Here is a 24,408-nt window from a genome sequence, read left to right as displayed (position 1 = left end):
CATAAAGTATATCCATGTAATGGCGGTGGTCGGGGCACCGAGAATGCAGTTTCTTCTTTTCATCAATCTGTCTTTATGAATCGCTAGTTGTGCTAACATAGAGCATAGGCCTGTTGTGGTTTTTCACATGCCTCTGTAATATGGTTCTTTAGAAACGTCTTTCGAAACGAAATAGCTTCCCCACTTGCTCCAGCACGCAAGTGCACAGCGTGCTGGAGCAACGATTGCGCGCTGTGCGCATGCGTGCTGGAGCAAGTGGGGAAGCTATTTCGTTTCGAAAGACGTTACTAAAGATCATATTACAGAGGCATGTGAAAAACCACAACAGGCCTACGTCGTAATAAGGTGCAGGTTGTCAAAAACAAGCATCGTCCTTTAAACCTGCCTCTTTGGATGATTCATTTAAGCTTCAATTTAGTCCTATAGTAGCTCTAATCCTCCCTCTTGCAATCAGCCTTTTAAAAATCCAGAACAGGCTATTCTACTACTATTTTAAGATAAGTCTGTGAAACCGGCCCTAAAAGTTGCAGTTTATCTAGTCCACATTAAGGCATGATCCTGGCTTAATCTAGTCTAGAGTAAAACACTACAAAACATGGGCATAGGGGCGGAGCCAGTACCTACCTTTCAAATCCAGCTGCCTTTGAACATATTTCATCAGGAGCGCATAGTCGGGACTAAATGAAAAACTCATCTAACCCACCAAAGAAGAAAACTGTAGCTAGCTAACTCTGTGAAATAAGTTAATGTGGAGGAAAGTCCAAGTAGCCTAAATCGCACTTTATGTGCCAAATATGTTGACAGCCCGCACGAATGCAGTACTCGTTAGAAAAGTGGAAAGCTGCAGTCAGTGACCAATCAGAGGCCAAATCAGCCTCCTCGTACAGCCCTTCATCTGCATGGGCCAATCATCCTCCCACACACAAAATCCAAGATTCTTCTCATTGGTGTCCACGAAAAGCATTGTTTTTTCCCAGAAGATCTCGCCACAGCAAGAGCTTCTGGGTACTCAGATTAGGCTTAATATAAACCCTGTCTATGATTGATGTCTACAGCTCTATGTTGCAATATGCTTTTGACACGGTCACCTCACTGACTTCCACTTTTCATGTTGCAGCCCTCAGTGATGGTCAGGCCGTAGACATTTAGAAGCTCTTCCTCCACTCTCTCACCATGGACCCTAAGAAGCCCGGCATGTTCAGCCAACTGCGCCAGCGCGCCAGGCCCCTGCTCAGCACCCTGCGCAGGAGCAAGAAGGGGACCAAAAAGCTTGAGGGCGCGCTGAGCGCCTCCGTGCCCGACATTAGACACGCGCTCCAGGAGTCATGCTCCCTCGCCGCTGAACCGCAGGACGACGAGCCCTCCGACGCCCTCCCCGACCCGTCCAGCCCGCAGAGCGACAGGCTGACCCCTGGGGGAGAGAGGCGGAAGTGCGCCGTCTCTGCCCTGGCTACCAGGGCCGCGCTTGAGGACAGCAGCGACTGGCCCTCCCAGGAGTCCGTGAGCAGCAGTGGTCCCAGGGAGAGGGCGGGACTTCCAGAGCATAGCTCCGCAGTAGCAGCAGGGGACACGGAGCCACGGCCACAAGAGCTGCCCCAGCCTGAGAACACCACGCCGGGCAGCAGAGACAAGTCCTCCGTGGAGCAGTACAACACAGAGGTAACAAGGATCCCACTTATTGATGGCTTGCTAAGACAGATTCTTATTTTGTACATTGAGCAGTTGCACTTTCAAAGGATTTTTGTTATGTTGGCCGAGGCTACTTATTCCACTGGTTTTCTATAGGCTAGTTTTAGCCATTTGGCAGATCTATCTACTCATACTTTATATGTAATTTTATGTACTTGATTGCCGATTGACGAAAATCATTAGTGCTGCCAACATCGTTAAAGGAGTAGTAAAGGGAAAATACATGTTTAGCCCTGTTTTAAGGTTACTTATGATCATATAGAATGGTTCAGATCAAAACGTTGACAAAACTAGCACTTTTGAGAAAGTCTGATAATTGCTCTACCACCGTTTTGGTCATACAATGGATGTGGGTGGGCACCTAGAAAAATCATTCAAAAAATGTTAAACTCTCAATTTCAAAGACAAGAAACTCACAAGGTGTTAGTTGGCGTTCTGACATATAATTCGCCATAAAGTAAGATTCTAGTTAATCTTGAAAGGCTTTTTAAAATATGTAGCATAGAACTATTTAGTCGCAGCACATACGTGTGTAAACTTCCGCAAACTAGGTAGCCTAGCAACATAAACATTAACAACTATCTACCGTAAGTAGTTCCGCTTCCTGAATCCCCTCTGCGGATTGATCTACACATCTACAACGGTCGCTTCAATACAAGTCAATGGATTTCATAAAATGATCAATAAAACCCTACAGGATTCATACTTGGCGGCGAATTTGATGTCAGAACACCAGTGGACACCAATTACCCCCTCGGTGAGCTTCTTGTCTTTGAAATCGAGAGTTTAACATGTTTCTGAATGATTTTTCAAGGTGCCCACCCACATCCATTGTATGACCTAAACGGTGGTATAGCAAAAGTGCTAGTTTTGTCAACGTTTTGATCTGAACCATTGTATATGATCATAAGTAACTTTAAAAACAAAACTAAACATGCATTTTCCCTTTACTACTCCTTTAACACAGTGCTATGCTAATGATGTTTTTATGAGACACACCTCTCACCTGCTTCTCTAGCTCTCAGTGGCCTGTTTGCAATGCATCTGTTACACCGATCTAGTAATATTACATCAGGAATAAACCTTTTATTTTTTTTATGTTGTTGCTGGCTTCTCCTGCAGATTATGTCTGATTGGCGACCAGCCAACAAGCCTAGATTAGAATATAGAATAGAAAAATGTCCTCTAATGACTGTACAGTACACGGTCTCGTCAGCTGCCTTAGACTCTGGCCACCTATAGTATACAGTAGGTCAGGATTCACTGACATTAGAAATGTTGATTATTACAGCAGAGGACAAATTATATGGAAGCACAGAGTGTTTGTAAACAGACTCCTTTGAATAGGACCATATGGACAGGTGGCACACCGTTGCAGACAATTAGTTATCACAACACAACTAATATCAGTTTTCCACTGGCTGTGTGCTGTCGGAACCAGATGCCGTGAACCCCTCCCTTTGCCCACAGTGCTGTGTACACACTCAGGGCTGTGCTCTCTGAATCCCACATCCCTGCTTAATGGACTAATGAAAACGCTTTGTGCTGAGCATTATACTTATCTCAGCCGATAATAGCGGTCACCAGAACGCGACCGTGTCAATCAGTGAGGTACTGTAGAAAGCAGGTCTTAAACAAAGGTTGTTTTTTTTTTTCATGCAACTGATGTTCGGTTCAATACCCAATACTATTTGTAGGAGGCAAAGGTTGACTCGACACTGACTGCGAGCTCGCAAGATAAAGATGGTCTTATGAGGCAAGGCCTTAACACCACAGAAAAGTCATGGCTGAATGTCTATTTTGGAGGCCTTGAAACGTGAAATGTTCAGCGTCAGAGATAACCTTTAGATTAGGATCAAGGCAAAAAAAAGAAGAAAAAGTGCACCCACAGTAAACGTTATCTCACACCCATGTTCCTTTGTGGTAATGAATGAGTGGAAATTTGCTATTTTCTTCATGAATATAAATATATGAAATGTTTTAAGTACTACTATGGTTACAGTGACAAAGGGATCATTAAGGGGTGTATCCCACTACTGATATAAAACACTGCTACTTTTTGGGGGGAGACTTTTTCATGACAACTTTGTTGCCACGCTTGTCAAACTTTCTCCATACACTAGTTTTAATCTCCTCTGCTGAGGTGGATGCTGAGGTAAAACTAGTGTATGCACCTGAGACCGCAGTCGTTTGGTTACCGGCGTGGAGAAATGCACTTCTGGTGTGAACTGCAAGGCTCCTCCTCCTGTGAGTATTCACACTTCACAGCGTTCTTAAATCTAGTCTCGTGTAAAAAACTGTTTACAAGAAACAGGTAGCCTGCCGGGTTCAGACTGGATGCTCAGTGCACTGACTGCCTGACTCCAACGCTGCACCAGACCCTGTCCCTTTAGCTGTATCTGTCCCCAACCATGATGTCTCTGTAGCTGACCCTGCCCCTAACCCAGTAGCTGCGTGGCCCTGACCTGTCCCCTCCGTGCCTAGCTGAGGACTTGTCTGTCTCCCGGCTGACACCGCCGGCTCAGCAGTCGGTTCCTGACTCAGAAACAGATCCATCTGCCTGAGTTTTGCTCCGCCCATGTCTAGCGCCCAGGGCGTCCGTCTGAGATCCCCGGCTGTCCTGTTCTCCGGCCCCTTGGCCACTCGCCCCTGTCCTACAACTATTTTCCTCATTAGCCTTCATTAAGTTCCTCCTTTGTTCCTTGTCTGTTCATTGTTTTGTCTTGCTCCCGTGTTTCTGGAGTAAACAAACTTGTTTAGATTCAAGAAACCTCACTGAACCTGTGGTATTGAATGAGTGGAAACATACTGTACTGTACTGAGTTCTTTTCAAAGCATTTAATACAGCCAAGCCGGAAAGTCTGCACACCCCTTTCACCTTCTCCACGTTTTATTACGTTACAGACTTATTCTATTATAGAATGAGTTCATTTTTGCCTCAAACATCTACACACAATAATCAATAATTACGAAGTAAAAGCAAGTTTTTAGAAAATATGCAATTTTATTTGACTGACAGATACAGATAGGCTATTTAGGGGTTACATATCTGTACACACCCTTAGCCTAATACTTGGTTGATGCACCTTTGGCAGCGATTACAGCTTCAAGGTGTCTTGGGAAAGAAGAAGTTTGGCACACTTGTTTCTGGAGATTTTTGCCCATTCCTCTTGGTATATCCTTGCAAGCTCCGTCAGGTTGGATGGGGAGCCTCGGTACACAGACATTTTCAGCTCTCTCCACAGATGCTCAATGGGATTCAGGTCTGGCCTCTGACTGGGCCACTCAAGGACATTCACAGACTTTCTCCGAAGCCACTCCTTTGTTCTCTTGGCTGTGTGCTTTGGGTCGTTGTCATGTTGGAAGGTAAACCTTCGCCCTAGTCTGAGGTCCAGAGGCTCGGAAGCAGGTTTTCTTCAAGGATCTCGGTGAACTTGGCTGCATTCATCTTTCCCTCTATCAGGACTAGTCGCCCTATTCCCTCTGCTGAAAACATCCCCACATCATGAGTGGTGCCTGATTTCCTCCAGACGTGACACTTAGTATTCAGGCCAAAAAGTTCCATTTTGGTTTCATCAGACCAGGGAATCTTGATTCTCATTGTTTGAGAGTCCTCTAGGTGCCTTTTGGCAAACTCCAAGCAGGCTGCCATGTGCCTTTTACCAAGGAGTGGCTTCCATCTGGCCACTCTACCATGAAGGCCCAGTTGCTGGAGTGCTGCCTGGATGGTTGATCTTCTGAAAAGTTCTCCCAACTCCACAAGGATACGCTGGAGCTCTGTCAGAGTGACCCTCAGGTTCTTGCTCACCTCCCTGGCCAAGGTCCATCTTCCCCGATTGCCCAGTTTGGCCCACCGGCTCTGCAGTCAGTGCCTGACTCGGAAACAGATCCATCTGCCTGAGATTCCTGGCTCCGCCCATGTCTAGCGCCCAGGGCGTCCGCCTGAGATCCCCGGCTGTCCTGTTCTACGGCTCCTTGGCCACTCGCCCCTGTCATTCAACTATTTTCTTCATTAGCCTTCTTTATAGTCCTCCCCTGTTCCTTTGTTCCTTGTCTGTTCATTGTTTTGTCTTGCTCCCGTGTTTCTGGAGTAAACAAACGTGTTTAGATTCAGGAAACCTCACTGAACCTGTGGTATTGAATGAGTGGAAACATACTGTACAGTACTGTACTGTGTTCTGTTCAAAGCATTTAATACAGCCAAGCCGGGAAGTCTGCACACCCCTTTCACCTTCTCCACGTTTTATTACGTTACAGACTTATTCTATTATAGAATGAGTTCATTTTTTGATTCAAGCATCTACACACAATGGCCAATAACGACAAAGTGAAATCAGGTTTTTAGAAAATATGCAGTTTTATTTGAATGACAAAAATAGGTTATTTAAGGAGTACATACTGTATATACAGATAGGTTATTTAGGGGCTACATATCTGTAAACACCCTTAGCTTAATACTTGGTCGATGCACCTTTGGAAGTGATTACAGCTTCAAGGCATCTTGATAAAGAAGCTACAGTATGAGCTTGGCATTGGATTCAGGTCTGGGCTCTGACTGGGCCACTCAAGGACATTCACAGACTTTCTCCGAAGCCACTCCTTTCTCTTGGCTGTGTGCTTCGGTTTGTTGCCATTTTGGAAGGTAAACCTTCGCCCCAGTCTGAGGTCCAGAGGCTCTGGAGCAGGTTTTCTTCAAGGATCTCGGTGTACTTAGCTGCATTCATCTTTCCCTCTTATCAGTACTAGTCACCCCATTCCCGCTACTGAAAAACATCACCACATCATGATGCTGCCACCGCCATGTTTCACTGTAGGGATGGTATTAGCCCGGTGATGAGCGGTGCCTGGTTTCCTCCAGACGTGACACTTGGTATTCAGGCCAAAAAGTTCAATTTTGGTTCAGACCAAAGAATCTTGATTCTCATTTTTCGAGAGTCCTTTAGGAGTGTTTTGGCTTTTACTAAGAAATGGCTTCCGTCTGGCCACTTTACCATAAAGGCCCGATTGGAGGAGTGCTGCCTGGATGGTTGATCTTCTGAAAGGTTCTCCCATCTCCACAAGGATACACTGGAGCTCTGTCAGCGTAGTGATCCTCGGGTTCCTGCTCAGTTCCCTAGGTCTAGGAAGAGGTCTTGTGGTTCCAAACTTCAAAGAAACAAAGAATGATGGTGGCCACTGTACTCTTTGGGACCTGTAAAGCTGTAGACATTTTTCCGTACCCTACTCCAGATCTATGCCTTGACACAATCCTGTTTCTGAGGTCTTCAGATAATTCCTTTAACCCCATGGCAGAGTTTGCTCTGACATGCACTGTCAACTGTGGGAATTTATATAATCAGGTGTTGGCAATCCCCAATCATGTCCAATCAGTTGAATCTACCACAGGTGGACTCCACTTAAGTTGTAGAAACATCTTAAGCAGTATCAGTGGAAACAAAATTCACCTCAGCTCACTTTTGGGTGTCATATCAAAGGGGGTGCACACCTGTGTACATATAATATTTTACATTTTGATTTTTTTTAAATTAGCACGTCTTTTTTTTGTGCAAAAATAACCTCAATCTATTGTAGAATAAGTATAACGTAATAAAACATGGACAAGGTGAAATGGGTGTACATATTTAACTGTATATGATGAAATTGATGAGGAAGTAATGCTGTTTTTACTCTTCTGTCTGACAGATTTTCATTTCTTCTGTGATTTATGTTATTTGTACCAGCATTTTTGTGGTACAAATAACTGTTTAAGTTATTAACAATGGCAGCAGGATAGCTGGGAAGTCTATTACTAACAAGGCTTAGACTGTAACACCACAGTCTTAGAAAGGTCATGACTTAATCTAATACTCCCCCACTGACAACAGTGTGCTGGGTCATCTTACGCACACACCCAGATGTGTTAATGCAGGGTCAAATAAATAGCTACGCCATGTTACATAGGGTGTGGTACAGTATAATGTGAGTGAAGTGAACCAACAAACCTCACGGTTTAGGAACAGTAGCTGGGACATTTCATCCTCCCAGCAGTGTCTAAAGAGGAAAAAACTAATTATTTTGGTCATTACTCTTTGTTCATTAGCTTAACATTCTCTATATTCTACGGCCAAGGAATGTTTAATAACCCCACGGAGGGCAATGTCCCATGGCTAGAGCCAGGAACTAAAAGGAAAGGCTGTTGAAATCTTTACTCTAATTGACCGTTCTTTTCAGCACTTTCTCTGTCACTTTGGCCTCACGTACTGTATTCCTATGGTCTAGGTAACAAATACACTTTTGGAGAACCGTTTTTTGAATGATCTTGTCTAATCTCATAACCTTGTTGTCTTAACCTTGTTGACTCGTAACCTTGTTTTCTCCAGCTGTTTGCAGTATGTCTACACTACAGTAACATGTACAGTAGTGCAGGCGCACACACACACACACACACACACACACACACACACACACACACACACACACACTAACACTTAATTTGTCTCCACAGCACCATATCAACAGCAATGACCTTGATGCCCAGACCTCACAAGACATTGACAACAACAGCGTAAGTGCTGTCTCATTGGTCGAATGACGGAAATACTGTCAACTCACAATCCTTTTCAAGCAGGCCTTTAAATGTGGATGTCTGAAATGTTCTTATCTTCCTTGCTTTGTTTTAGTGACTGAATGATCGCTGGCATGAGAGATGTTCAGTGAACCACAGCTGTGAAGTGCATGAATACAGACCTCTTTTGTGCACTAAAGCAGATAACAGAACTGTCCCTTGGGTGATATGGATGCCTCCCCAGAGTTCCAGATTATTCCAATATGGAGAAGACCTTGTTATAATGTAACATGTCCATGTTCTTGTCTACCATGAGGTCTCCCCATATTGCAATATTCTGGAAACCAAGTTAGGGTTGCAAAATTCCAGGAATATTCACAAACTTCCCATGGGAATGGGAATTTATGTGAATAATGGGAATTAACAGGAATAAACTGGAAATACATTGTTTTCCAGTTTATTCCTGTCAATGCCCGTTAATTCTCATTAATTCCTGCCCATTCCCATTGGAAGTTTGTGAATATTCCTGGAATTTTGCAACCCTAAACCCACTAGGTTCTTGTCTGTGTCAATATTGAGCTCAGGGCTACAGCTCTGGGCTGGGCCTTATCAGGGGACCGCGGTTTATTCCCTGAAGGAATGCTGCTTTTGAATTACTCTAATATTGTGGTAAAGCTTAAAAGTGAAGAAATACACTACTGAAGCTCAGTGGCATAGACAGAAAAAAGAGTTGCAAAAGCTACTGTTCTCACTCAATGCACCAAGCAACATTATCTAAAGTAATAATACAATTCTATTGAAATAGGAAGGAATAATCCTACCTCAGAGATTTTGTTATTTTAATTGAGATTGCTATCATTTTTTAACAGTATAGTAGTGTCCATATGTCTGTGGTAACCCTTGTGGTTTTGTATTACTTGGAAGAAAGTAAACCACAAGATAAAATAACGCAAACAAAGGGAGGGGAGAGAACACTAACTCTGCCCTCTACGTCCACAGATTGAGATGGGCGGTGACTCCCAGAAGTCCTACCTCCTCAACATCAATCTGAAGGAGGGCCGTAACCTGGTCGCCAAGGACCGCAGTGGTAAGAACTCGTGAACTCTTGCCCACTTGCCCATGATGTACACTCCCACTTTCACAGCCAGTGAACCAATTGTATGTGGGTTTCTGTAGGGAAAGTTATTTTTCGGTACTTCGATGAGTCAGGGTAGCGCTTGTTTTTTTCTCTCATCCTATTTTAGCTTTTTTAAATTCCATATTTAAGTACAGGGATAGGGAATGCGATGGGGACGACTTTATACTCTCATACTTTATCTCTCTTAGTGATCTGTATTCACTGCAAAAACAACAGTGACATTCTGAGGTAATACCTGAGCCAGAACAGCATTCCACAGAACATCTCTAAACATGTTAAGGGGCTGGATGTTAAGGGGCAGGAGCATACCTGCAGATGGGCAACACCCCTGTGAGTTTTCATTAGGTAACCCTGTTGACGTACAGTAGGGCGTGCCCTGCAGAGATCCTGTTACACTACAAAGCCTTGTTTAAAGATGTATATATGGGGCAGGGAAAGTGGGGGTCTGGTTTCATGGGGCTGTTCCTTACTGTCTGCTGGTAGACAATGCACTGGTTTTCAGCTGACCGCCTCAGGTGTCATTTTCTCATTTTGAAATGCCTCTCTCTCCACAAGAGCTGACTCGGGTCTACGCTGTTTATGTTGATACACAATACATTATTGAAGCCAGACCGTCATGTTTGAAATTTGATTTACTACGATAAACCCCCTGAGATGAGCCATCTCATTTTCAAGGGGGTCCTACTGTAACATTACATCAACAACGATAACAACAGAAGAGTGTCAAAAGTAAACAAACAAATAATAGACAATAACATAAAAAATAAAAATGACTAATAAAAAGAAGAAAAACATAAAAAACAAACACACATTCATTAATGAAAAACATTACCACCACAAGGTTTCAAGTAACACATAGACAGTGGATCAAGTACTGTACTGTAACTACTGTAGATATAAAGATGAGCTACAGTAGTTATAAACAGTCAACGCTTCAATGATAACAAGAGCATTCCATCTCATACACCTTTAAGAGCACAGAGCAAGCTTAAACGTAACAAGGTGAGAGAGATCTAATATCAAGCGGTAAATTAATCATCTGCTGGGGCTTTAAACATAATGGCTCTTTTGCCAACTGTGTTCTTAGCATGAGGGACAGAAATAATTTGAGCTAAAAGGAGGAAGATGCACTGTTTTAAATTAGGAGGATAATTTAAATGAATACACTTAAATATCATTTGAAGCCAATGAATGTGTCTTCTCACATTGAGGGAAGGTATTTTAAGTGCATGATACATTGTTCAGTGATGAGTAAGAAAAGGACATCCAAGGACAAATCCGCAGACTCTATTATAAGCTGTGTTAAGTGGAACTAGGTCAGATGTTGATGCGGTTTGATAGACAACTTCACAACAGTTGAAAATCGGAAGTATGAGTGACTGTATGAGTATGAGTTTTTGTACGTACAAGCCGTGTAAAGCAATTTTGAGGTCAGTGTAGAAGATTCCAAAATTGATTTTACATAAAACATGATCAATGTGATTTGAATGAGAGATTGGAATCAAGTCATACACCACCAAGTCATAGTATTATGCTGCCCTCTGTTGGCAGATATGACAAATAACAGAAACAAGTTCATGAATATACAGTTGCTCTCCTTGCGTGCCTTACAGCATATGTTACAAATAAGCAAATAAGAACATGTTGTTCACACTTGCAGCCTATATTTTAACACCTATAACAAGCTCTCATTGGCTGTCTGGTCAGAAAAATGGGGTGTTTCATGTTGACTCCATCAGTTGTCGGTAAACCACTTCCTTCCTTCCTTCGTTCCTTGAGAGAGAGAGAGATAGAGAGAGAGAGAACTTAAAAATACATGAAAATGATTAAGAATGTTTGCATTGTTTAGGGAAATATTAATTTTAGAAGTTTGAGACCTTCTAAACCTTGAAAGGAATCTCTCACTGCTGCACCCACAATCTACATCATGATTAATCAGAACACCCCCTAACAAGGTGTTCTGTAATAAAGGTTACATTCTGCTTTTGAACAATGTAGAATGTTTTGATATACACCTGTACGGTTGTGTGTTTCAGGTTTTCCTGCTAGGGTCTGCTTTAGTTTCATTGTTTTGGCTAATACCAAAATATGAACTTTGTATATATGTATATATTTATATATAAACTTTGAAATATGACTGCTATACATTTGCATTGCTCATTGATTTTATAAGATATTTATTACACATCCTAAGACTAACCCTCTTTTAGGTACAAGTGATCCGTATGTCAAGTTCAAACTAGAGGGGAAAACAGTCTACAAAAGCAAAGTGGTCAATAAGAACCTGAACCCGACATGGAACGAGTCAGTCTGTGTGCCTTTGAAGGACCTGGACAAGAGGCTCTTTATCAAGGTAAGATGAGTTGTGGCTACTTATCCTTGCATTTTGTCCGAGGTGGGTTTCAGAGTCCATCGTGGTTCAACACCCTGGCTCTACCATTGGCGTGTGTGATCATTTGGTGTGTGGTTCTGTACAGGTTTATGACCGCGATCTGACCAGTGATGACTTCATGGGCTCCAGCAGTGTCCTGCTGAGCGAACTCCAACTGGACAAGTGAGTGACACCTAATCATGCTTTAAAAATGATGAGAAATGTTCACCTCACCGTGATCACCCTGATGAAGGAACCCGTGTTTTAACAGAATCAACGAGCTGACGCTGAATCTGGGCGACCCGAGCAGTCTGGAGGACAAACTGGGCCTCATCAGGGTCGACTTGTGCTTGTGCCTCCGAGATGGAGAGAGTAAAAAGAGTTCTGTAAGAGGCTCTACAATATGTTTACAATGTCGTGTCTATCATATGTGTTGGGATGTGTGTATTGTACATAATGTTTACAATGTTCTGTCTATCATATGTGTTGGGATGTGTGTATTGTACATGATGTTTACAATGTCGTGTCTATCATATGTATTGGGATGTGTGTATTGTACATGATGTTTACAATGTCGTGTCTATCTTATGTGTTGGGATGTGTGTATTGTAAATGATAATGTTAACAATGTCATGTCTGTCATATGTGTTGGGATGTGTGTATTGTACATGATAATGTTAACAATGTCATGTCTGTCATATATGTTGGGATGGGCTGTGTTGTGCTTCGGCCTACTAACCCTGATATTGTTGTTTGTATCTGTTTTGCATCACATCTTGCAGAAGTGGGCTCAAAGAGGAAAAAGTATAAAGGTAAGGAATGACACAATGCATTAACAGCAGAGTTTACTCTGCAGTAACCCTGCAATGGAGTTATCATTCATTATGCGTTGCTAACTTTAATTTCCACAAGAGGGCAGTGTATCACCAGAGAACCACAAGGATGTTCTAAAATAAGACACTTCCAAAGTCCTTCTACCCTTGTATGACTTTAATTAAAGAAATGTTGGGATGTATCTATGTTAATTTAAGAATTTAATGATGAGGCAAATTGCGAAGGTGATTTGTGTTTTTGTGTGTCTTTTGAATTCATTGTACTCTGTAGTGTGCAATATGAAAATCGTAATTGTGCCGCAATCTTCGAACAGATTATTAATTAAACCCACATGAAAAAAGCATAGGATTGCTTGATCTGTCTAATTGAATATGTGCCAAATGTATTTCTCTACAGCAGTTTTTCTAAGCTCACCTAATTATCTCAGAAGATGGCTCTTCTTATATAGAAAGCTGTCTGTCTGCACACACGCCTGTCTTTTCCTAATCCCCTGGCAAATAGAGGATCATTTTCAATTTTCGTTCTCAATAGAAAAAGGACATAATGTACTTTCATTCAGTAGTCCTTTTTCCCCTGCAGATTGATTGAAGTCCCATTTACTAGGCTTAATTTTTATAATACTAATTTTATTACTAGTAGGTATATTGCTAAAATGTGTGAAGACAGTACAGCACATGACAGATACATGCCTCTATACAGTACAGTATGTGTTGCTGTGTTTCTGTTTCTCCCTCACACGAATGTGTTTGCAAAACATGCATCCAAAGTGACAGCAATGATGATGATTGTGTTTGATTGTGACAAGAGCTATAAGCTATAAGAGCCTGCATGCAATCTGATATGGTTGGGATTAACAGATCTTTCCTTTTCTTCTACCTCTCTTCTTTCCTCCTGTTCTCATCATCTCTCCTCCCCTCCTCTCCCCTCTTCTCCCCTTTCCCCTCCCCTCTCTTCTTTTCTCTTCTCTCCTCTCCACTCTCCTCTCCTCTTCTCTTCCCTCCCCTCTCCTCTCTTTTCCTCACCTCTCTCCTCTCCTCCCCTCCTCTCCCCTCTTCTCCCCTTTCCCCTCCCCTCTCTTCTTTTCTCTTCTCTCCTCTCCCCTCTCCTCTCCTCTTCCCTCCCCTCTCCTCTCTTTTCCTCACCTCTCTCCTCTCCCCTTCCCTCTCCCCTCTTCTCCCCGCCCCTCTCCTCTCTCCTCTCCTCTCCTCTCCTCTCCTCTCCTCTCCTCTCCTCTCCTCTCCTCTCCTCTCCTCTCCTCTCCTCTCCTCTCCTCTCCTCACCTCTCTCCACTCTTTTCCTGTCCTGCCCTCTCCTCTGTCCTCCCTGCCCTCTAGGGGGCGCCGCCGCAGAGCCAGAGCCTGACTGAGTCTCTGAAGAAGAGCCAGCTGTGGAGCAGCGTGGTGGAGATCACCCTGGTGGAGGGCCAGGACCTGCCTGTGGACGGCCAGGGAGACGTGTTCGTACGCTTCAGACTGGGGGACCAGAGACACACGAGCACGGTGCACAACGCAGGGGGCACTTGACATTGCATGGGCTTTTAAAGTCGCACTGAAATGAAAAAAGCATTCTGTCCCATTTTGGTTCATATAATTGGTCATAGTGTTCACCGATTCAACGATGTATGCCCAAAAAATGACAAAATTCTACATTTGTTGTAATCTTATATCAAAGTTTATAATTTCTTACTTCCTGGAAAACGGTAGGTCACGTGCAATAACGACAACAGGTACCTTAGATTTTAGGCCAATAATCTCACGACATCCACCCGTCAATCAACGCTATCCTTCTATCGAATCTGTCTAAAGTTCTTAAAACCCGTCCACTTGTCAATGTTCCAATCAAATTCCTCTAAACATATGTCCCACCCTCATAGCTTGTTTGCGTCGGTAATACGTCAAACTACGGAAGTTAGATGATCTCAAACGTCCGTTTCTGTGCGACTTTAAGAGGATTCCATTGGTTCCATTATAACATAACATTACAGTCATTTAGCTGACACTTTTATCCAAAGTGACTTATTAATGCGAGTAATTGCATATAGGAAAAGTCAAAGTGTACTACCACTTGACAGAACTCCCAAGTGCATCTCCTTTCTAAAACAAGTGACTATGAGCATAATCTACAGTAGTGCATAAATTACCAAGAAAACATCAGTACGTAAGCAGTAGTGAGTAGGAGAATTACACTGGAGAAAAGGAAGTAATCTATACATTTCCACCATCTCTTCACAGAACCAGAGTAAAACAGACAATCCCCAGTGGGGGGAAAGATTCACCTTCAACCAGTTCCTGGACAGTCCAGATGTCCTGGAGGTGGAAGTTTGGTCCAAAGAGCGTCGGAAAGTGACAGAGTGTTATGGAATGTGAGTGTCACATTTTCATAGTTTCACCATCTGCTCTGTATGTAATTTCTCAATCAATCGATTTATCTTTGATCGTTAGGGTCTGGGCAGCCTGCCGGTCCCTCTTGTATTTGTCCATCTTGTATTTGTTGTATTTTACTTCTTCCTAGGAAGTCTGACTTCCCATGCATGAAAAATCACCAAACTTTGCACATAGGACCAGTCCTATGCCAATGTCCTCAACTGGACCAATAGTTGTGATTTAAAAATATCATGACAAATCAGCAGTATGTGCTATCACTTTGCAACCACCACCAAAACATACAGTAGGCCCAAGTGAGCAGAAACATCCATAAGCATTTAGCTGGCAAGTCCATCAGTCTGTTTTTTCTCAAAAAGCATTGTACAGGTTGGATTTCACACACAGGATTTTAAAGATATTTCCAATTTACGAAGTTTTATATAATTAGGGTCCGGGCAGAGACTCTCATGTTTTTTGTCATTTGTCTCTCCTCTTCTTCCTCTGTCCTCCTCCACAAAATGCCCAGCCCCGACTCAGTGCTGCGCAGCATCTGTAATCCTGCTTGGTTTTCAGGTGCGAGGTGAACCTCTCCATGATCCCTGCCGATCAGTCTCAGCTGTTCACCCAGGAGCTGGACCAGGGAAGAGGCAAGGTGGTCTTCCTGGTCATGTTGTGCGCGTGGAGTGGGGCGTCCATCTCTGACCTGTGTGATCCTTCCCTGGAGGAGCCCTATGAGAAAGAGAACATGTTGGAAAAATATGTCAGTATCTCAGCCCATGCATTTTTGTACGTTTAGTTTTTTCTCACTGCTGGTTTAAGTTAGCTAAAATGTTTTCTGTCTGCATCACAGAATTTCAAAAATTCCTTGGAAAACCTAAGAGATGTCGGTTTCCTTCAAGTCAAGGTCCTCAACGCAACAGATATATTGGCGGCCGATTTTAACGGTATGGTATGAACATCGGTCTGTAGATGGAGTATGCTCTCTCTCTAACCACTGCGGTAAAGGAATACTTAACATATGCAGAGTGGTTCAAATGTTGTCTGTCTTGACAGGAAAGAGCGATCCGTTCTGTGTGTTGGAGCTAGGGAACGACAGACTGCAGACTCACACCGTCTACAAAAACCGGAACCCAGAGTGGAACAAAGTCTTCACCTTGTCAGTGAGAGGAGTGATTCAGGGTTGTTCTGAGAAGTCTATTAAGACTGGTTTCTAAACATGTCTGTGATGTGTCTGTAATGTGTCTGTAATGTTCGCTTCCAGCCCGGTCAAAGACATCCATGACATTCTGGAGGTGACCATCTTTGACGAGGACAAAGACAGACCTCCAGATTTTCTTGGCATGGTGGCGGTTCCCTTACTCTCTGTAAGTGATTTCCTTCTTAACATTGTCATGACATTAATCTCTTCTTATCAATGTGAGAAGAATGGTCCGGTTTGGAGACTACTAATTATAATCTATTCTGATTCTCAACATTATCTTTTTTTTTTTTTGTCTACTTCTAACGTCCCTTTTTTTCCTCCACAACACAGATCCACAATGGTCAAGAGATAACATGGCCACTGAAAAAAGTGGATTTAGAAGGCCCAAGTAAAGGGACCATAACTCTGGAGCTGGAGGTTATTTTTAACCCAGTAAGTAGAGATTTTCCAGCAACAAAGAGGACATTATGGCTATTACAGATGGGCAAATCCTCACTGATATGGCCATCTGTGAAAGCACCGGCCAGGGATACGGCTAGAAAACACAGACCGGCTCCCACAGCAGATGGACTTCAGATTATCTAATCACATAGCTGGAGTCAATACCGTTTACTTTGTTATTGGCTTCCGCTGGTGACAAATATGGGAAACAATTGAGCTGTAAAATTGATATTATAGAGCATGGAGTAGAGTTATGAAAATCTGCGTTTTGGTTTCCTCTTTTGTTTCCATTCTGTCTGGTTTGTAGGTCAGAGCTGGTGTCAGAACATTCAAGCCAAAGGAGAAAAAATTTGTCGAGGACAATCCCAAGTTTTCAAAAAAGGTTTGGTTTTGAAAGGTTTTGATTGAATTGCATGTCTGACTACTCCGTCTGTTGTTTTGCTACACTATTCCTCAAGCTGCATTTTATGGTGACGGGCACATATTGAAAAGATAATTGAAACATGTCCTACAGTATGTTCCATTTTGTCAATTTCTACATCCCATCAGCTCTTATCACGGAATATCCTCCGCGTTCGAAACCTGCTCAAGGTGGTGACGTCTACAGCGCAGTACATTAAAAGCTGCTTCCAGTGGGAGAGTGTACAGAGGAGCCTCCTAGCCTTCCTGGTAAGTGATTTCCATTCATCACCCAACACAGTCTGCTCGTCTCCCCGAGTCTGCCATCGCTACCGCACAACAGCCCAACCCCTCCTTGAACCCTTCCAGGGCGAATCTTAATCAATGCTGTGTTGGGCTGCGGCATCACGCTGCCTGTTTCCCTGGCAGCTCTGCTAGCGGAGCTCCGCTCGTTCAAGTACCTGATGGGCTCCAGGCTCAGCTGGAGAGACTGTGAGGTCCCCCTGGAGTTGAGATGGAGGCTATTTTTACTCTACTTCCCTGACAACTCATTAACCCTCCACTCAGAGTGTGGTGTCACTTATACACACTGTACGCTGCAACTCCCAATTAATTGGTCCTACAGTGATGAGACATATTTCCTAGTTTGCGATTGCTTATGTAGAAATATGCAAAGGAGTACCAAGTGGTATGATGAGGGAGTTCGGATGCCTTTGAATACCACTGTTTGCAGCCCAGCATAGCGCAGTTGTTTGTAGTCTAGATTTCTTAAAGGATAGGCTATATGAATGCGGCATACAGCCCATGCATTCATCTGTATAGGCGGAGGGGTCAAATAAAGTTCTCTGTGCCATACTGCCCAGTGTCCTGTAGATGGGGCTCAAGCTGTTCTCAGCTAAGATGAAGACGCTTGAGCACTGCTCGAGTGGAGACTTTACAAGGAAGAAACTGGTGCAAATCCTTCATTTTTGTGTGAAATGTATTCCATTAGGCTCAATTAGTATGTGTATGCTGTTTTGTATGGTGAGTCATATCTGAGTGTGATTATAGACATCCTCAGATGAAATTGAGATTGAGATTCTAAGTTGATGCAATATTGGTTGGTTGGACGTTAAAATGCCTACAATATTGTCTGAAATTGTGTACTATTATTTCTGTCAAGTCATAATACAATTTTAACTGAGCATATGCGCGCGCGTGCACACACACACACACACACACACACACACACACACACACACTGAGAACCTGCCGCCTTGCTACACTGCACAAATTTTTGCTGGCTGAAATCACCACACATCATGTCTTAATACTACTCCTTCAAGCTCCAATGAGAAAAGAGAAGACGGTGTTTGTTAGAGTAGCCTACATGAGTAATGACTTCGCTAGACTCTCAGATTACCTCTAAAACCTGTTCTCAGAGGGATTTGTGCAGAGGAATACATGTTTTTCTCAATATAATGCACGCATCATTTTCTTAGTTTAGTTATACAGCGAAAAATAATAGCCATTGATGTCACTGATGTGTAGTTGCAATTACGCTAAATAAGATCTTCCTCTTTTTGCATTAAAGTAGTTCAACTGATTGTGTATGTCATGGGAGGACACTAGTATTGTATGTGTTTTCGCATGACGAAATACTGTACATTCACGCTATCCGGTTCAGTAGCCGTTCACATTTAACAGATATATTTTTATTCTTGATGAATGCTATCACGTTTCTTGAGCTCTTAACAGTGGATAAGCCCCTGAAACGCCTCTCAAGTTGAAATGGGGCTCAATTATCACAGTCTTTGTGGTGTACATTTTGCACGTATACATTTGCACCGAAGCGTGACTCAAATCTTCTCCCACCCCCGTATTTAAGTCACTTAGAAATCTCCACTAATAAAACATAAACCTTTTAGCAGGGAATTAGTTTCATCTCCATTTCAGGCCGTGTTTGGCTTGTGATAACAGAGACAAGAGCGTGCTTGGCTTTTGTACATTGAAGCACGGGGGGGTGCGGGTGTATCTGCCATCTTTTATGGCAGTTGGTGCCTCAGAGGGAAAAAAAAATGTCTTTACCAGATGTTAACTTTTACTTTTATAAGCATATAAAAACATGTAAATCCTCCTCACACCGTTTGGCACCGTGCCTCACTCAACGTCGCTGCTTTCTGAAAGGGATCATTTTATTGCCCCGTTTATCTGCACAATTGAGAGATCACAAACCATATTTAATTCTCCTTGTATCCGTTTCCACAAGCCACACAGGTGGAATCTGCATTAGGGTCTGATTATCAATGCCGAGGCCACGTTCACATACCGACTCCCTGCGGCTGGACTGAATGGCTCGCCAGCTTTAATGTGCGCAAGATGAGAGAAGCAGAGCAATTAGACTTAAGTGGTTAATGTCAATGCATATGCAGGGGGCCCATGGATTTGCCGTCCAGCTGAGCGCTATACGGTGTGTGTGTGTTGATGTACGAAGAGGACCCTATGCAGAAATATGCAATAAGAATGCTTTGATACTGGTAGGATACTTTTCATCAGCTTGACTAACGGGTACGTGATCGATACCGGGTCGTACACCAACCTTTCGATGGCGGTCGATAACGGGGCTTTTTCACACGGACGCCACCTAATGAAGTGGAACCTTCTCAGCCCCACTGTGTCTCACCCTCCTGACCTGTCCCTCTCAGATCTTCCTGGTGATGGTTTGGTACTGGGACTTCTACATGCTGCCGCTCTTCCTGGTCCTGCTCTTCATGCGGAACTATCTCCTGATCGCCTTTGGCGGCGTCAATCAGGACCAGGTGAGTGCAGCGCCTCCGCTCCTTCGAAAACCCGCCGTCTTCACCTCCGCCTCTCCTCCGTGGACCGGAGGCTTTCGGCGCGATTAGCGGTTGCTCAGTGCAGGGGGCCATGCAAGGTCGTCTACACACGCAGACCTGCATGTGGAGGCTCGAGCCTCACTCCAGCAGCCACGTACAGTCTACGCTGTAGGGTTGAGCTTTTACGCGCTCCCCTACTCAGATCACAACAGTTCTTCACAGGTCAGCAGTAATGACACCCCTCTTTGCTGTTGTTATCCAGCTGGTGGTTGTATCAAAGGCTGTGGACAGAAGATGACCTCGGGCGCGCGGGAGGGGGAGGTAGTTTAGGGTCAGGGTCAGATTGGAGGGGTCGATACTAGAATGAGTGTTGAGCTGTCTATTTTCTATGTCCTCCCACTCACCACCTCTCCCCTTACACTGCTTTTTTTCCTTTAGGACAATATGGACTTGGGCGATGAAGACGAGGACGATGAAAAGGTATCCAGCCGCGTTCCTGTCTGGCCTTCTTTTTCTTTCTCTGACTCCGTTCAATGAGCCTAAAGCGTGGTATACTCACTGCCGCTATTGACCACAAACACAGTTTGTTTGCTTTGTAGTGTAGATATTCTGGTCCTATCTAGTACGGCTTTACAAAGCCTTTCTAAAGCTGCCTAAAGCTACTGTATGTAGTGGAATGTAGGAAACAGGGTTTTGGTTATGGGCCCTGCCTTTGGATAAAAATGCTCAGAAACACTTTTTTGCAGCATCGACCAGTACCTAGGGGTGTATTGAGGCTTTATAAGCCTTTCGTAAGCCGCGGTAATATGCTGTCTGGCTTCCCCATCGAGTGCCACACAGTGGGAACCCGTCCCTGGGTAGACAGTGCGGCGTGCGGTGGGCGTGTAGAGAGCCGGGACACGACTGTGATAATGCAGGCTGCATGCTGGCGGACACAGCCTTTCCCAGGGCTGTGAGATGAGGCCCTGGTGAGAAGACTCATCTGGACGCTGTCATGCCAAGTCATCTCAGCACTACTTAACAGAAACATACACACACAGACGCACGCACACACACACACACACACACACACACACACACACACACACACACACACACACACACACGTCCAAAGCAAACAGTGACATAGACCATCGGTCGACTGGTATCTCCCTACTTTATGCTTTCCCTTTTGTCAAGTCTCCCATTTTTCTTGCTTTGATGTTCAGATAGTGCTCTGTCTGAAGTCTGCATGGCTGTTTGAGTCAGTGTCCTGCTCTCTCTTCCTCTCTCTATTCCTCTCTCTCTCTCTCTGGAGATCTTCACCCAGAGTCGCCGGTCTGCTGTGTTTACGTTAGTGCTGTCCTCCTCTCGTGGGAGCTGAGCTCTTTGGCTTTGGGCAAGCCTGAGAACCACTCCGAGATAAATGGGCTACTTCATCTTTTTGATAATGCAAAGTCCAGTCCTACTTTGAAGCCCCTTTACTCCAGTTTAACCAAGCTGAAACTAGCATTACATTACATTACAGTCATTTAACATTTCAGCCATGCTTATTCTATTTTTTTTATTCTTTTTTATTCTTTTTAAATCAAGCAGCTTGCAACTTTTGACCATGAATTATTAGATTTGATATAAATTTGACTATATTTATTATTAGTGGAAGATTTTAAATGATTAGTGAGTCGTATGTTTGTATTCTAAAGAGCTTTGCAAATAGCTCATTTGTTCTTTAATGTTCTAGGAATCTGAGAGGAAAGGTTTGATGGAAAAAATTCACATGGTTCAAGATACTGTCATCACTGTTCAAAACGTATTGGAGGAAATTGCATGCTTCGGGGAGAGAATTAAGAAGTGAGCATAACAACTGAACCAAATCTTTTGTTTGGCATTTTTGCTTCTACATTAAAATAATTTTAATGTGCATGTTTGAAATGGCTTTCATCGTCATATATACATTTCTCATATTATATTGTATTCAAAACAGTTCATAACTTTCTACATGCATATTTTAGATTTGATCAGCATTTGGATACTTTTGATTCAGTGAAATAATACAATGTTAAGACATTACATACATATTACTATAGAAATTTTAAACCCAACACGCATTTCATTTGACATAATCTAACATGTTTCCATTTTTCAGCACCTTCAACTGGTCTGTGCCGTTTCTGTCTCAACTGGCTTTCTTGGTTTTTGTGACTGCAACCGTTCTGACATACTTAATTCCTATGCGCTACATTGTTCTGCTGTGGGGTAAGTGTCAGTTTTCAACTCTTCGTTTTCCCTTTTGTTGAATTATAGGGGCAGTTAATCCAGCCTCCAGACGAACGTTGATGATATGTTTATGCTCAATGTGCATTCTGCATTCTAAATTTCTGTTTTAGGTATCAATAAATTCACCAAGAAATTACGGAACCCCTATGCTATTGACAACAATGAAGTGCTTGATTTCCTGGGGAGGGTGCCTTCAGATGTTCAAAAGGTAAAACCAGAGATTAGGGCTCAGGAAGCTGCAAATCCTTTAGTCTCCCAACTTAGCATTCTACTGAAATATCTTGTGGCTTTCCCCAACGACGTCTGTAATTTGCGTCATCTGGATAATAACCGCCCTGCATAATTTCTGTTGTGCTTCTGCTCTGAGCATCCCTTGTGGGAATGAACTACTAGACAGTACGAGACAATGCATTTGTAGCAAAGATATCTCCGGGTTCCCAGGCAGACGCCCAGCAAGAGTCGAGACCCGCTGTGACACTAGTATCCCCATGACTCAGCTGGTGGCCCGGGCTCCTCGGCCAGCGTAGCTCGCTGCCTCGGCACCGACGCCTCGAGCGCCACCGTTTACAGCCTTTAGAGAGAGCCTCAGCCTCTGTGTCCACTGCGCTCTGCTGGCTTCACCTGCCCCCCCCCCCACCCCCTCCCCCCTCTGTTCACAGGTGCAGTACAGAGAAGTGAAAGCTTGTACCTTCCAGAGCGCACTCAGGAGGAAGAGGACCGCGTAGAGAGGCCAGGGGATGGTGAGGGCACTGTGGTTTCAAAGGGAGGACAGGACATTGTTGGCACACTGAAGTGAATGCCTGTTTCTAGCACTTTCATCCCCAGTGTGAAGTCTAGGCTACGGAGGACATGGGATCTGTTAAGGGAAGCTGCTCCTGAGTTGTCCGTTTCTGTGTTGCCAGTCGGTTTTAAACCCCAGCCAAAGGAATGTTTTTAAAAGCAGTTGGACACTGTGCTGTGTAGCATGGATGCTCACTACTTGTATTCTAAAAGAAGATCTATCACCTAAGACCAGTTTTGTATAGATGACCACTTTTAATAAGTGTAGAGTACATGCACAGTACAGTAGCTACAGTACTGATTGTAAAAGTGTAATGTGTACTGCTACTGTATACTGTATGTTTGTTATTCTATTTCGCAGGCTCAATCAAAATCATCCTGATTGTCTTATTTTATTCCATAACCCATTTTATAATGTGCGTCCCATTTTATTTCAATTTAAATAGGTCAAATCAAATCAAACTTTATTTATACAGCACATTTCATACACAGAGGGAACACAATTTGCTTTACAGAGAGCAATGGGGGGGGGGGTACATAGTGATCCTGTCCCTAATGTTCCATTAAAATTAGGGGTAGGATCACTAAACTGTTTTCGAATATTTCTAATTGTTTTATAATGTATTCTAATTGTCTTGATTTGCCATGAGAGATTATTTCTTAGTGCAGTCAGCACATCATGTCCAAAATTGTTTGAGGTTAATTGCAAGGTTGTGCTTAGATCAATCAATTATGATTATATCTACCACATTTACAACAACTATTTTTACATTTAAGATGAAACTTTTACCATCTATATTGCTGTTGGTTTACTGTATGTATTTCACCTTTTTGCTAATGAAAGGTATTCTATGGGAACATCTTGTATTTGTAGGTGCTTTGCACACCTCAATATGTATTGAAATTATTTATTTATGATAATCACTGATGATCTTCTCCATTTCTCAGTTGCTTGCAATGCAATAAACACACCTGATTACGAGACTTGGGCCCTTTATTTAATTCACCATTATTTTGCTTTATGGCAATATATGGCTATTTGATACAATTCTTTGATCATTTTCTATCAAACAGTTTTGTGTGTGGTGATCAAGCTTAAGGCTTTGTTCATTAGGCTTTCATGAAGCTGCTGCAGCTATGGGAGACCTCTTTGCCACTTGGACGCCCCGTTGTCTGCTGGGTCCTCCAGGCAATGCCACAGGCAGCCGAAGCTGCTGGACCTCAGCGACCTGTTCTCAGCTGCTGGGAGTGACGAGCAGCCTCCAGCAACCAGGCTATCACACCAGCAGGAACAAACTCAGGTGCCGTTCTTCTGCCTTTCAAGGTTTTACACAGCAGCCACAAGCAAAATCCATACTAATTTAGGGCTTAAAAATATCTGCAACATAAGATGAAGATTTTACCCTATAAAACTACATTACTGTAAGTGATAATTATAAGGTACTAGAAATATAATTTAAAGTGATAACAATTAAGCATGTCGGCTTGAAACATGATAGTCCAGAGGCAACTATGCTGTATCAGTGACCTGCATATTTTTAACTCCATTTTTAGATTGAGTTAGATATTCAATATT

The 24,408-nt window shown here is 43.2% G+C and overlaps 1 protein-coding gene across 1 annotated transcript; it reads left to right on the top strand.

Moving 5' to 3' along the window:
• Positions 1-1,173: 1,173 nt before the first annotated feature.
• mctp2b (multiple C2 domains, transmembrane 2b) lies at positions 1,174-22,777 on the top strand (the record flags this gene model as incomplete). The annotated part of the gene is made up of 20 exons (XM_084437442.1): positions 1,174-1,659; positions 9,233-9,320; positions 11,582-11,724; positions 11,849-11,925; positions 12,014-12,128; positions 13,911-14,075; positions 14,808-14,938; positions 15,513-15,699; positions 15,790-15,883; positions 15,993-16,095; positions 16,201-16,303; positions 16,471-16,572; positions 16,889-16,963; positions 17,131-17,250; positions 19,665-19,778; positions 20,235-20,276; positions 21,517-21,626; positions 21,922-22,031; positions 22,163-22,260; positions 22,712-22,777. The coding sequence occupies 20 exons, from the start codon at positions 1,174-1,176 to the stop codon at positions 22,775-22,777; spliced, it is 2,529 nt and encodes an 842-aa protein (XP_084293568.1).
• Positions 22,778-24,408: the final 1,631 nt, after the last annotated feature.

The sequence above is a fragment of the Borostomias antarcticus genome (genome assembly GCF_949987555.1).
Source record: "Borostomias antarcticus genome assembly, chromosome: 4".
NCBI classification, from domain to species: domain Eukaryota; kingdom Metazoa; phylum Chordata; class Actinopteri; order Stomiiformes; family Stomiidae; genus Borostomias; species Borostomias antarcticus.
Note: the sequence above shows the minus strand (reverse complement) of the source record. Positions and strands in the feature narration are given on the sequence as shown.